The following is a 16,040-nucleotide window of genomic DNA, read 5'->3' on the forward strand; positions in this document are numbered from 1 at the left end:
TAGATGGACTTTAAATCGCCGTGAAATTCTCTTTGATCTTCTCTCACGGTACTTATATTTTGCAAAAGGATAAAATGATATTAAGGGATAAAATCTTCGATGAAGAAGAACCGTGAAGGATCGAGAATTATTTCTGGATTACAGCCGACGCGTGCACTCGTAACTTTTCTAAACCGAGGCCCCGTCCGTTCGTAGTGGTGAAGGCTTCTCGCTAGAGTAGCAATCTGCGGGATGCACGTGGGGTTAACAGGATCTCTACTTTGATTTTTCTTCCTGCTGTGAGGGAGATCGCTCCAATTTCACAGTAAGAACACGTGATATTAAGTCGCGGTTGAGTACTTCATCGCCGGAAGCTAAGATTTAATCGTTCCTTCGGGAGCACTTGTTACAAATATACATTTCTCGTAACGAGGAGGGAGGAAGATTTATATTGCGCCCGGCGAATATGTGTTTTCATGTCTTGGCATAAATGTTTAGTTCCTGAAAAAACGCGAGCTTTCGATGATAACAGTCAAGATCAAGACGGATTATTCTTTGCAAAGCCTTGAGCAGAAAAAATTTTTTTTTCAGATAAAAATTGTTTCAATCAAATGCGAATCGTGACCTACTTATTGATTTTCGATTTAAACGAGACCTGTGCGCACGTGTCGAATTCAGGTAAAATAGCTTTATAAACTTCGCAGTGTCGATCAAAAATTATTATTACGAAAGACTCGGTCCCGGTCGTTCCCGGTGTCGGAAATTGATCTCGTATAACCGATGGGACGGTAGGACTGGTTCATCGAAATTTCATGGGTGTGGCTATATTAAAATCGGTTATGAAAGGCAACCGCTGAGACGGTCCAAGGCGTGAGTCGCGCGAATTGTAAAATTCTAAGAAAGTCGGAATGATTCGCGTCGAGTTGCACAACGCTCCTGCCGTGCCTCCTGTCTGCCCGACACAATAATTCATTTACCGAACGATGAACACAAACTCGATAATAGCGCGCACACCGCGTTGCGTTAATTTACTGCCGCTTGTACGTGAGAATTCATGTAGAAAAGTTTCGTGCTTTCGCATAAGGAATAAAATACGGCTTCTGTGCCGAGGAAAGAATACGGCTATTCATCTTCAAAATTTTTGCGATAACTTCTCGTAGGAAGGTGAAAACGTAATGATGTAAATTAAGCAGTTTGAAGACAAAATGTATTCAGAAATTTGATACTTTAAATTGGCTTCGATTAGGTTTAATAAGTGTTATTTATGTGAGTAGTGATTTTTTATTCTCATATACACACACAAACTTTTCATTATAAATGGATAGAAACAATGAATAAATTAATATATTAATCAATTGCGGAATGTGTTTCAAGGCTCAATTATAACGTTTACGTTCCAAGAATTGCCGCGCGATTTTCTTAATAACGTAATTCTCTCGGCTTACTCGGCTTATGCGTTACATATACATTGAAACGGACTTATCGTACGCCTGTCTCCTTTCAAACCGGTGTGTTTACACTTGTACCTTGAACTCTGTCTCGATATGTAAGACGCATTTCAAAGCTGTTACATCGTATAAATGTGATGACGTTATCGATAAATATATCCGATTATATGTGATTAAAATCATATCTCGTGAGATAATAAACAAATGAATGAGTTACGAGTAAATAATAGCGAGAATATATTTAAACCTGCATGTATCTAAGTCTTACAAATTGCGGTTAATTGAACGTCATAAAAGGCAGCGGAAACATTAAAGTGCTATCTTTATGGGCAACGATTAGGGCAATTAAAACTATAATCTGTGAACACGCAATTGCGCGCAGTGTTGACCGCTTGACAACTGTGTATCGTTAGAAAAGACGGCGGAATAATTTGCGGATATCAGAGCGATATTCAGTCGCCCATGGAAAATTATAAAGAAGTCAATTATATTTTCCCTCGCGGAATTGGATCATAAAATATACATCGCGCATTGAAAAAATTCTGTCCGCAATTTCCGCTATCTTTTAAGTTGTAAGTATCAAAAGCACAGTTAATTGCTAAGAAAACTAAAGTCATATCCTCTCTGTATAGAATAATACAATTGCAATCGCGAGAGTGTCGGCGAGTCACAAGTAGGCACAGGCCACGGACGCTCATTGTCTTTTAACGAGGTAACACACCCGCGAGATATCCAGGTCGAGATAACACGTAGAAGCTCCATACATAGACTCGGGCTCTAAAAGCTCTTCTCCGTTTAGATGCAAATTGTGAGACGAGATTGCGCGCAAAGTGCTTATCGGTATACGACTAATGCGAAATGTACGTAAGCAACAATTAACGTGCGTTTGGTTAGGTTAGGTTTCTTACTTTTTGCTATTCGAGTTACAAGCGTATCCAGTATTTAAGGAGATAAAATACATATGCAATTGTGTTAATGAACAAGATGAAACTCGATACAAAAAAATAAAGTCAAAAGATACTATTGAAAAAAGATTTAATTCATATACTTATATATTTCGTATATATTCTCTATTATCTCTTTTTTTAAATAATCTTATAAGTCTTCAGTTCTCTTGAATTTTAACAATGCGCAGATTGCAATTTTATATATATTGTGCGATATTTCATTCTTCGTATCGTTGCAAAGATCATGGAAACAAGTAATCTTAATATACATATAGCCGCGAGACTATTATCAAAGGACATTAATAGGAGGTATAGGTAAACGAAAATTATAATGTGCCGTTGAGATTTTCGTAGTCGTTATAATCCTGTCGCGGAAGTCCGTATTCCTCGCTATCCATTAATACACTAATTGACAAAAATCGTAGCGATTACTCTCGCCACGTGTATGTTCAGTCGCATTCAGTAGGTGCGATCATTTAAATCCGATGGAACTTGAAATGGCGAGTTTATAAATGCGCAGCATCGAGCGATTACCGCTTGATTAATGGGTTTTGCGATTAGAATATTTATTATACATTTAATATTATCATGTTTAAATATTATATATTATATATTTGAATATATATTATTTAAATATTAAATATTATATATCTGAATATATATTATTTTGTTGAAATTGGTCAGTTTTATATATACGTAGATATAAAACATTGTGAAATAAATCATTGTTTCTATATGAACAACAAAAATAAAAGTGGCACTTCGATTTTATTTTTGCTATAAAATATGTTTTCTCTACCTGATGCCGCATTATTCCAACGGTTTCTTCGCAGTTTGCACCGCCAAAGAAACGATCGTCTTTGCGTCGAGAAGAATTTTACGTAGTTTGCGATCGTAAAAGGCAAAACGGAAATACGTTTCTCGCGCTTAATACCGACGATGCAGAACTTTCGATTTCGTATCTCTCTCGGGTTTTCGTGATTTATGCAAATCTAGAGGCGTAGGAAAGACGTATAGGTGAGAGAGCAATACGGAGGATATATATGCGCAACAAACAACGGATTCGAGATCTATACGAAGTATGGACGGTGTGCTCGTGCAACGTATTTCTGGTTGTAAATCAACGCGTTATGCATAGAAATGGCGCGGTCGCCACTTCCGCCCGTTTAACATTCAGCGTTCCTCTTCACCCACTACTGAACTCCGACACTTCGAGTGACTTAAATCGCGCTCGAGGCTGCGCAAGGCTGCGTGTAATCGCCGTTTGTGATGAATGATTCCCGACCTGTACTGTGGACTATTTCTAGCATCTCGCGATTGGCGATGGAGCATATCGTTCTTTATTACTAATCGAGACGCGTTTAATTATCATGCAAAGGTGGCTTCGAGCTGCGTAAACTCGTTAAGTCCGCGTTATTAAAACGTTCAAACGTAACGTCATCTGATGAGAATTTATGCGAAAAAAGATGCAATATGTGAATCATTATTTAAAAAATTAATTTAAATTATATACTATGTAAATAGTAAATGAGTATATATTTTTTAGAAAATAATTCATGCCTAGTTGATTTCACGAATATATAAATATTTATCACGATATTTATATTTGAAAGAAAGTTACATTTTTTTCATTATAACTGGTTTACTTTTATTACCAATCGCTCGAGAGAAATTATCAAGAGAGTTTTGGCCTAATAAAATCAGCTGTTAAAATCTCGAAATTTAATAAATCAATCTCGCAGTTCCAATCATTTGGAATGATTGGAAGAAAGAGAAAACAGATTAAAATTTTTTTCACAAGAAAAAGAGATATCGTGTTATAAGTTTGGCCGATAAAATCGTCGTAATTTCGTTCGGATCACCACCGGAACTGTAGCCGATCCAACAACTTTTTTCGAAGCCGGCACTCCCACGTTTCGACGAAGTCACGAGCGCGCTTTCACGGCGTATTTGCGCGGCCGTAAAGATACGTCCCTTTTCCTTTTTCCGTCGAGCGACTTGTCCGAGCGCATAAAGTCGGGTCTATAAACAGTTGATAGACAACTCGATCCGGCGCAACGCGAAAGAAAACGATTCTGAGCGAAAGGTCAAAGGGGTCCAATCGTGGCGCGGTTCTCCCCGGGGAAATCTTCTCCTTAAAAAGCACTAATAAAGTTGCGTCAAGTAATACCAGATGTTGCGGTTATCCCGCTTGTGTAAATTTCAATAATAACAGGACGATGGCTGAATGAAGGAGGCGTAATGTTGAACTTAAAGTCGAGATTAGACGTATAATCCATCGGCTTCCACCACTGCCTGTACCAAACTGGTATCTTCTCCCGTACGTAAACATTCATTATCGATTAGCAGTGACGGCGAGATTATTTCTTCGCAATGCGAAACGAAATAGGATACAAAGTAACATGCGACATTCAGTGAGGAAAGGTCAACGTATGTTGGCGTACGTTAGGCGGAAACATGCAAATTGATTATTCTATTCATTCATTTCTTGTCGTCAACACGCGTGATAAAATATACAAACATGTAGTTGAAAATAAATTAATATTTCTATTAGAGAGAAAATTTGTATAAAATGATAGATAAAAAAAAAGTTGAGAGACTACTTTCACAAAATAAAGTAATGAAAAATCAAATTCTTGCGAAGTAGAGATTTCGTGCTTTGTCAACAAGAAATATCTCGCGAGTTGCAGATTCAAAATTTGTAAGTTTAGTTTTCAAGAAAAATCATTCTCATATACAACTAATTATACTTTCGTGTAATCCGCGTACGATTAAGCACTCATGTGTGTGCATTCATGATTATCTAACGATTAATCCGCCCAACGCGTATTCGTATATCCGACTAATGCAATGCCTTGACATGAATGCAAGATAATATGCAACAAACGGGGTTGTGTCGGGATTAAGAGTGGACTTCGTTAGCGAGCAATTGTAACTGAACACATGATCAACGCGCGAAATATTATAAAATTAGATAAAATTTTATATTTAAGAAAAGTTATAAAAGATTAAAAATTTTCTCATTAAAACAAAAATTCTTTTATATATTAATGATTGACGGATATTACAGCTGCAGTTATTCAAATTATTTCACTATTTATTTAATGCATCTTGCAATATTTTAAGTCTTTTTCTATCTCTTTATTTACTATTTGATCATTTTTTTTAATAATATATTTCAATTTTTACTTCTCCACACGCACGAGCGTGAATCCTCGTCGACGTAATTTCGTCCCACGCCAGTCCGACGTTTGTGCATTTGTAATTCATGCAGCTGCATTGAAAAAAGTCAGACGTTATGCTAATGCACGAGCGAGGTATTATTCACGGTCGTATGTCACTGACCACCTACCCGCGCTGAATGTAACTGAATAATAGTATATTGCTCGTCTCTCTCCTATCGCGCATTTTCTTCTTCTCTTTTCGCGCGAACCAAGATTAGATTTTCTTTTCTTCGTTGCTGCCCATTTCGTTGGTCAGCTATAGTAAGGAATCATCGCGAGTTTTGTATATGTTTTTGCGCGAGCGCGTATAGACACTCTCGAAATATTACCGGGATATTAAATTATAATTCGTGGCACGTTCTACCGCATTACTTCATACTTTCCTTTACTATTTATAGGCCGACACTCGTTTCGCTCGTTCGTTCCTATTTCTTGGCAGCGAGAGCTACGAACCGACGCCGAGAAAGCACGCTGACACGCTCGCGAGTGCGATTACGGTCGTGAGAAATCGTTGTGGCAGATGCAACAACGTATGTAGATACGTGCCGTGTCAAGGAAATTGAAACGTTTCTATGCAAATTATGGGAGACCGTGTTTTCCTGCGCGTTGAGTAATATCTGACGAACGGTCCTTGCTAGATCATCACGATATTGTATCGTCGTAGTAAATCGTTATTTATGATGAAATGTCTATCAGCTCATAAATAACTTTCTCACTTTTTCTTAATATTTTCTTGAAAAAAAATATTACGTATAATATACATATAATATTAATATTAATAATATTATATATTATTAATTGTAATATCTATAGATTACTTAAATTTATATAATATCTTTGCGACTCGTGTCGGCATTGATCAAGCTTAAGTGCAGTTTACTTCATCCTCTCTGTCTTCCAGAGAGTACAAATTTACTTTCATTGTTAAACGGCCACTGCCACCCACAACCATCTGTTACTTTCTTTCCGCGGGCTTAGGTTAAATCACCACCGTACCTACTACAACTTGGTTACATATGTACGCAGCTAGGCGTGGATAAATAAACTTCAACTCGCGCATGCATTGTTCGCTTCCTCAATTCTCGAGAAAATCTTGGCGATGTCGTAAGCGATATTCGAACCGCGAAGTAAATAATAGAAAATACGATTTTGAATTTTCAATTAATCTCGTTATTTTTCAATTGTTAGGTTAATATAAAAACTGACATGTGTTAAACAAATATATTATAAATAATAATTCTAGATTTAATTGAACAAAAGAAAATTTTTGAATCTCTCATAATTGTGACGAAATCTCTTTCCAATTAATTCATCGATTGTAACGCTGCGTATATTCTTACGCAACCCGCGATTTAATTCCAGATCAAATTTCCGATACAATTCCGCGAGCATAATCGATCATCGTACACGACGTGATCGATACGTCGAGTCGAAGACCAGAATACGATGAGTAATTAATTCTATATAGCCTCTTTGTGCGATTTGTCATTAATCGTTTTTTTTTTCATTAAATTTCTCTTTTTAATCGTTTATTTTAGAAACCTAAAATATTAAATTTAATTTTTATAATATCTTTATTAATGAATAAAAATTTATCTTTTAGAAATAATTAATATCATATAATAAAACAAAACAGAATAATAATTATTAAAAATATATAATTCTTCTCAAATTTTTCTTATATGCATATACATTTTAAATCAGTTTTCACGTGAAATATTTATTTAGAGAGAATCTTTGTCAAATTCCATCTTTTATTAAATTTATAAGGATGAGCGTAAGAATATAAGCAAATGTACAATATAGTATCTGAAGTTGTACTCACCGGGATAGCCTTCCGGGATGACTATTTCCGGTCCCACTTTAACGTCGTGACGGTAACGATGCATCAGCAGCGTAGCCGTGACTCTGAGTGATCTCTGCTGTTGCTTGTACAGCAGTATCGGCCTTCCACCGGCACCTTCGACCCTGACCACTCTCGGCAGTGAGAATCTGTCCAGGAACTCGCGCAGCGGCATGAAGCCACCGCCGGAACCCGCGGCCTCGGCAGTCGCCTCTCTCGAGCTCGGCAACGAGTCCTCACCGGTTCCGGTGGCTTCGCCGCTCGATAGTGTCGAAAATTCACCAGTCGATGACATCGCGGCACACAGTCTTTCACAGTATATCTTATATAAAATCCTCTTTACGGTCTCTCTTACATTTCGGTGCGCGCGATATACGTTTCACGTTGCATCCAAATTTCTGATTTTAAAAATGTTCCAAAGTGATTAGATCGAATGACTTTGTCCGCATGCTTGATGAAGACACAGTATCACTGCCTAAGAATTGGATGTTATTTGTTTAGTACATATTATTTTTTGTTTAGAATTTTTATTTTAAAAATCTATATTTTTGACGGAATTAGAAATTGAAAAAATAAAAAAATTATATTAAAATTTCTTTTGAATAATGTAAGAGAAAATGATATCTTTTTCGAAAGTCATTACATCTAGAAAGATTTATAGTGCGATGAAAAAATTTCAAGGAATTAATATAGCGGAAGGAATGATTTTTTCTTGCAATAATATGAGCAACTAGCTTGCTTCCTGCTCGTATATAACGATATGCACCCTGTGTTGCCGGAACATAAAGTGCATTCCTCTCTTTCTCTCTGCTCCTCCCTTTCCCCCGTTCTTTGCTACGTCAACCACCCCCGATGGAATTCGTTATTTCGCGAGGCATGACAGCCTTGACGCTCCAACCGCGTATGAGCTAATGAATGATTACACTTTGGGCACCTTGACGATGATGGTGATGATGATGAATTTATGACGATGATTATCTTCCGTAGCATACCAGTGCATCGCCACTGGTGTTTGCCTTTCGGATGAGCGACTGACTCTATGTCGCGGGAAAACGTGAGCAGAATGATGAAATAGCACGCTCTGCTACTTGCGAAATGTCATCTTTGAAGTCGCAACATAAATGCGGCATAGTTGTAGCAAAGTGAAAATAATACATTAATGAATAACCAATAATTAAATATTATTGTATATGTTTATATATATATTGAAATCATTAGCATTTTTGTTTATTAATATTAATATTATTCTAATTTTTAATTGATAATTATAATAGAATTTTATTTAATGATGATGTTTATTTAATGATGATTTTACTTTCACTTCAATCTACATATTTCATTAATTCTGGTGTGGTCGCGTGTCTCAAAAATTACTCTTAATGGTTAATCTTATATTTTCTCTCAAGTACAAATTTTCGTTTCTAATCCGATTTAGCTTCCAATCCTATATTCTTAGGATTTTCACATAATTAGGAACGATGATTTGTGTCTATTAGCATCTCCTAGAGCGACGTGGAATATAATTTATTCATGCTAGCTGTCATACGCAGTCCATAATGTACTTTCTTGGGTGACTTGCACCTGTGACATTCCATGGCTTCGCGGCGATACTGCGTGCATCGCATACGAATGACGAGAATTAATATTCCACATATGTAAGATATGATGCGCGCGGAGACTCTGGGCATTATCCGCGGTTCCGGTCATGAATATACATGAGATGGGGTATTCTTTTTTTTTTTTTTGTGAACTCGCGGCTCCTTCCTCGTTATTCGCAACAGAATGTTTCATCCGCGAAACTTCTGTAATCGCCATGTAATGGAGTTTTAATTACCTGGGACTAAAGCGACCGTGACGAAGGTATCGTAAATTATTGTAACGGCTGACTACGAAGCATCTTAATAAAGCTTCGTTTTTCTTATATTTGTGTTTTTGTGTTATGTTTTTTTACACGTTTTTACGTGTGTTTTACTCGTCCTACGTGAATCTCTCGTGTTAGTATGCGTTCTATACGCAAACGAATGCTTACTATTCCGTTCGTACGCACAATCTTTTTCAGAAATCGCGTTTCCCCTTCCTATTACACGTATACGTTCACAACAATTATTACGTTTCGACCGAAACTTTCAAAGAGAGACTTACGACTTCAAGTGACTGTGACGGAGCGTCCTTTTTTTCGAGACTTTTCGATTTCACTCTCTGTCTTTTATTATTGTCCGCTGTTTAAAGATGACATTCATCACGTGTGACAGCCGTCAAGTGTCCACTTTGTCGAACATAATATAAGTAGACGTAAAACTGACGCGAAACGAATTGTGAGAATTCTTGATATCAGATAATTAAGCTACATTCATGTTAAACTAAAAAGTCTCATCGCATTTGAGTGCATAATAGATCGTGCGAAGTGAAAGTATAGATTTAGCAATTCGCCCATTAGCGGCTATTCTAAGCTGAAAATGTTTTGTTTTCCACGGTGTTACTGCAGACGTCTCTCCCTGATGTAATTTTCCTAGAGAAGACTTATCGTGCCGCCAAGCACGTAATCCTGGCAGCGATTTTAATCGAGCTTATGAAAGTTTCTACATTACGTGCAACTTTCTAACGATACAATGATTAATTAAGTACCAGGAAAGCAGGGAATTTTAATCATGGTTTTAATTTGGATAAGGTAATAACATTTCGTGAGCGGGATCTATTTTAACACAGTGAAAGTTCAAATCCAATATTAAAGATTATCGACAGTTATTATGTTTTGCACGCTTGAAAGGCACGACGAATACCGATAATTTCAAGAATCATAATTTAGATTTTATGTACACATTGTAGATTTTAATAAAATTTTGCAATAAGCATGCGATATATAATTTGCAAGAGATTAAAATTATGATGTTACGTATTTTTTATCTACATCCTTATTATTCCATGTCATACACAAACAAAAGTAATAATAATGATTATTATTAACAAGGGCCACTTTAAATATTATAATCCATCCTAACGCTGTATATCCATTAGCTTCACGAGTTTCGGTGCACGATCGCACGCTATTAAAAGAATTGATCCCATTCACTGTAATTATCCTTATCACTCACCTCGTCGATCATCTAAACTTAACGACAACTAAAAATCTATTAAAAGCGTCTATCTATACAACATTTTATTTGACTCACTCGTGCGTGTAAATAAAATTAATTATACGAAGCGATCGCGACACAAATGTTAATCAAGACTTTATCTTCATAAAGATGTTATGAGAACACTTCAAACAATTAATGAAAATACGCGTAGAATAAAAAAAAGAAAGTCATTCGTTAAATTTTCTCGCGATTTAAACGCGATTCCATATGATTTTCAATACTTCGGACCGACGAAAATGTTCGCGAGTAGCTCGATACTTCTCGAGAGATCGGATGTACCACGACCGGCATTGATCGAGCGATCGATCGATTGATCGAAGCGTAGCTGCGAGAAAAGCGCGACGAGGAGCGCCCCGACGCTGCAGACGAGATCGCGCGACTAAAAGCTCGCAAACCACAGAGACGCGGCGGAGCACTAACGCCGAGTCGTGTCTCCCCACTTCGAGATCCCCAGTTCAAATAAACTGTATCGCGCAGGCTCGCAGTGTGCTCTCGGGAATCTCTCCCCGAGTCGCCAAGATTTTTCTTTCTTTTTTTCTCCCGCGACTCCGCGACTTCTCTCCTCGATCAGTTCGAAACTTCCGTTTCCGTACGATTTCATCGTACGAATATATTTGCGATATAAAATTCATGCTCTGAGAGCATTTCCGATAGTAATTTCAATCATGATTTCAGTAATGATTAGAGAATTTACGGTTCTGTGTATAAGAATCTATGTATGTTTATATGTAGTCATTTTTTGGAATATTTGTAAATTTTTTATTATAATTTTTTTATTTTTTAGAATAATTAAAATATGAGATATTAGTTTTTTTAAATATTTTACCAAAGCTTTGACTTCGTGCGGTATGGAACATAATATATTTATACGAGTATATGTATATCGGATCGTTTAACAAATTTTAGATTTTGAGATAATATAAGATATTTTAATTCTTATATGATCTAGATTTCTCTTAATTTCTTATTTCAATATTTGTTCAATATATTTCTTTCAAACTTATTCGGTAAAGTCGATAGAAAAGTCTATCCGGTTCGATTGACAACTAAATCACGAGCTCAATATTTGCTCGCAATTAATAATTGCGTACATTATGCAATATGTGCAACCAATTACTGTGTGCATTGGTACCCCGTAATTTGAAATTTCACGTTGTATCCGAGATCTCCGTGAGCTGTAACGGTGTAACCTTCGCACACCTTCATGAACTCTCTTCAAACTAGAATGCCAAGATCACAGTCGCGCGATTTTTCGTCGTGCTGAATTTCTCACCGAACAACAATGATGCTCGCGTAGCGCGACATTACTGCATCCAGCATGCAGCAGCATCATCGTCTCGCATCGTTGTCGGACATCCGAGACAGTCGGCAATTACAAAGACGCGCATAACAGTTAATACCGAGTTATTATAGGTATCGAGGTAACTCGTCGACTTAAATGACTTACGCTATGTTTGCCATATGTTTCCCGAGCAGATGGCGTGCCACTTTCCGCGAATCCGCGAGATGGACCGCTACGCGGCGAATTGCGTAACAATGATCGCCGTCGCGGATCAAAAATGTAAACTTCTTTTGCTACCGCGGTTTTTGTAACTGTATACGAATAAGTCGGCCATACGCGCTGGCCTGGCCTTTATTCGGTTGAAACTAGCTTCTCGTTTGCGATTATCGAAGGAAGACGTCCTCCTTTGCACAAATTATTATTTTATCATGAATCTATACGTGCGATGTGAATGAACTCACATCGTTAATATATACTTAAGATAGGTTTGTCTTCGATAAGCTAGAAATCTCAAGCGCCACATGGTTGCTCTACTTTTTCTAATAAAGATGCGGATCTCGATTACGCGAGTAGATATAATTCACTTCATTTTGTGGATAAGTTATAGTGTGTAGAAGTTTGATGAAATAGAAGCTTAAGATTTATTATATAGCTCAAATATTTTAATAATTTTTATTTATTATATTTAATATATACTTTCAATTTACACTTTCTCGTAATTACGTTACAGTTTGAAAACTCAAACACAAAAAGAATTTACGCGTGCAAGTTTCTGAATAAGCTCTTTGCGCTTCGTTAGTAAGTATTTTCACATGCTTAGTTGCACACCCAACTATCTAATAATTAACCTAGGAACGCGGGAATATTAATGTCTATGTTTAGGGGAGAAACATTGCGCGAGTGTCATTGTCTTCGTAATTGTCGCTCCGCCGCAAAATGATTATTGACTCGAAGAACGTTGATTACAGCGACGAGGCACCAAGGTGCCTCATTGTCTTCTCTACGCGGTGCGTCATTAATATCTTTTCGCTCTGTACCGGTCTGGGTCAAAGGTCGGGAGGAATGTCCGCGCGCTATAGACTCGTCATAGATGTTTTGAATTTCATCGTGCGATATTACGATTGTATGTATCTTTGATAAAGACGCCCTGCATTTACGACCGACGCACGATGTGTCATTTTCTTCTTGGATATACTCTCACACTTGAAAAAAAGAACAAGGCAACGTTCTGAAAAAATAATCGAGCGATACCTCATTTTTATGTCATTAATACAATGATGGGTTTTATAATGCAAATATATCGTCAATCAAATTTTTCTCGCGTGTCAAAAAAGGTGTGATTTATGAAAGAGCCATACAGCCATCGCGTGATAATGATTTTTAGATTGGCACTGTCGGTTAATTATTTCCATCGACTCATCCGTCGTGCTTCGTTAAATAATGACAAGTTAATTCGCCGCGCGGGGTCAATATTCCTTAATATTCCGGGGATCTCTCGCTACTACAGACGGTACACGGAAGCATATCGTACATCGCTGCAAGACGGATGACCTTCCGAAGGTCAGCGCCTTTACTCCCTGATGTGGGTATACACATATGTATACGACGTATATATGCTATACCCGTCCATATATAATACCTTCTCATAAGGCACGTGCGACGAAAGAGAGAAAGAGAAAGAAATTAATTGAAATCTTTACCGAATATAAGAAGATAGTAGATTGTCGGTGTAATGACATAGAAAAGCTGCGGTTAAACGATACCAAACTTTCTTCCGCGTGCGTGCTTCATCATTAAATGATTCGAGTAATCGTTAGTCGTCGTCGCATGACTATCACGCGATTGATTAACGGCTGAGCGATACTGGAGCCGATCGCTCGGCCGGTCGTTGTCGTTATAACTGTTTGTATTGGCGAATTAATTCGCGAATTAACGGCGCATTGTTTTGCCGCCAGTGTGTAGCGCACTGGGATCCCACGACCGGAACCTTTATGTAAACGTTCGTGACTGGTAATTCTCGAGACACCTCCGAGATGATTGCCGAAGGATATCTGCTTCTCTCCGGTTAGTCTCGTCTAATTAAAGTCAGGTAGCGGTAATCGTTGCACTAGATTGCCTTCATGTGTACATCGTCATTTGTTATTTCCAGCTGATTATTATGCTTCTACCTAACTTAGATCAGTTATGTTCGAAGGAGATTGCGTTCAGTTACTTATGTTCGAAGAAGATTGCGCAACAGAACTCGTTACGGCTTCTTATATTAGCAAATATGAGGAAATCAATAATCGATAATTGCAATAACTTACACTATTATACATTGAATAGGATAATAGGAAATAATGCTCAAGAATTATGCATGTAAATTGCGTTGATAATTCTTTTTTTATTACATACATATCTATATATAGAATGCGCTATTCTTTTAATTGAGATTGATATAAATTTGTGTTTTGAGAGATATTAGAAACATTAAATAAATCTTATAACGCAATTGTTTAACTCGTGACATATCACATATGGCTCTATAATATACATATCGAGCTTGTAATAATTAAATACAGTGTACGCGCGGCCCCGATGTTCAAGCTTTATTTCTCTTTTTCGAAGAGAGAGAAGAATCAGTATGCCTCGAGGCTCATTGATCATCTTATAAATAACCATGAAGATTCTAAAAGGACAGCTCTTAATGAAAATGTCAGGGATCGAGCAAAAACTTATCGGCGAACGGAATTATTCGATACTCATTGCATAGTGTCCGCCGAGGAGATACACGTCATTCTTGTCGTCGATTTTTCTCCGTTGATTTGCGTCTCGTCGATGTTGCACTTCTCATCGCGGGCACTCTCGTCTCGATCACGAAAAAGAAAACGTACTTTTCTACGTTTCATGAGTTTCTCGCGACATTCTCGCCGGCGCAATCATCATGCGAGTAATTCGGATTCTGCGGTAGGTATTGCGTGTAACGATCTTCTATCGATCTCTTATAATCCTAGAGACACGTACCTTTCCAATTCGGAGGTGAAATCTGGCAACTCGTAGCGTTACGAAGAGAACGTCATTATTTCGGACGCGTTGTTGATTCTTTTGTGCCACGACGTTACCGCGAAAATTATAGTAATTTTGTCTTTCATGCTTTTAGATGTGTCTAACTTGCATTTTGTCACAGCGGCGTTAAGAGTATTCTGGGAATTGCCGTAGCGAAAGGAGAATCGGCGTTGAAAACATAGAGAGATTGCTCGAGGAAATTATACAAATACGCGATGCATCGTAAAAAAAAAAAATAACGCACTTTCTCCTATTGAATTTAAGTAACGTTGTAACTTCAAGACTCGATGAATTAATCACGAGTTAATTACTTTTGAAAAAAATTTTTACAAGTTCTATAAAATTTCTGATAGCTTATTTTTGATGTCATGTGAAGGCTGTAATTGAAGCGCGTGCAATAGCTTTACTCAATTGCACTAATACACCGTAGTGTATATTCATGAGCATCTCAGGTATACACGTGATCGTCTGTTCGCCTTTTAAAGATTTCTTGTCCCGACGGACCACGGTAACCCGTAGGAATTAACACGTCCTGGAGAATAAACGTCGGATGATAGATTTATGCGCCTGTATGAAGTTAGCCCCCCATTTTTCGAATTTTAAAATTTTAAAGGTTGTTCCAGGTTGTTCTAGACTTGTTCTAAATTGTTCCAAAAGATCAAATTTAAAAAATAAAAATTTTCGCGAAAAATGGAAAAAAACGATTTTTTGACCTGGCCCCCCATTTTTCGAAAATCGAACTTTTAAAGGTTGTTCCAGATTGTTCTAGTTGTTCTAAACATTGTTCCAAAGTGATAATTCCCTAAACAAAATATTTCACGAGATATAATAAAAAAATAGTTTCGTGCGCTAAAACAGTATTTTTACGTTTTCGGCTATAGTTATTATCTCTTAAACACCAAACTGTATATTTTAGCTAAAAACGAACAGAACAACCTGGAACAACTCTCAATTTTGCTAGAACATAATTTTAAAGAGTACTTTACTCTTGGAAATAAACACATTTTTCGTGTTTTTTGTATTTTTCGACCGATAACGACGTGACAGCGATCCCAAACTATAGAACAATTACGTACTGGCATAGAACAACTTGGAACAACTCTCAGTTTTGCTAGAACATTATTTTAAAGGGTAC

The 16,040-nt window shown here is 37.2% G+C and overlaps 1 protein-coding gene across 5 annotated transcripts in view; it reads right to left on the reverse strand.

Moving 5' to 3' along the window:
• Positions 1–15,785, reverse strand: part of LOC114932124 (uncharacterized) — a 50,079-nt gene extending 34,294 nt beyond the window's left edge. The window contains exons 1-2 of one of the 5 annotated variants that reach the window (XM_085486242.1): positions 15,471–15,785; positions 7,424–7,839 (exon numbers count right to left, since the gene is read on the reverse strand). In XM_085486242.1, the coding sequence (XP_085342368.1) occupies positions 7,424–7,736 (313 nt within the window). In that variant the 5' untranslated portion in view covers positions 7,737–7,839; positions 15,471–15,785. Of the gene's footprint in view, positions 1–7,423; positions 7,917–9,583; positions 10,977–15,470 lie in introns of those variants that run through there. The other 4 variants (XM_085486241.1, XM_029304300.2, XM_085486240.1 and 1 more) reach the window with 4 other exon arrangements.
• Between the last annotated feature and the right edge of the window lie 255 nt (positions 15,786–16,040).

The sequence above is a fragment of the Nylanderia fulva genome, unplaced genomic scaffold, assembly GCF_048542155.1.
Source record: "Nylanderia fulva isolate GAGA-0341 unplaced genomic scaffold, ASM4854215v1 Scaffold41, whole genome shotgun sequence".
Taxonomy (NCBI): Eukaryota; Metazoa; Arthropoda; class Insecta; order Hymenoptera; family Formicidae; genus Nylanderia; species Nylanderia fulva.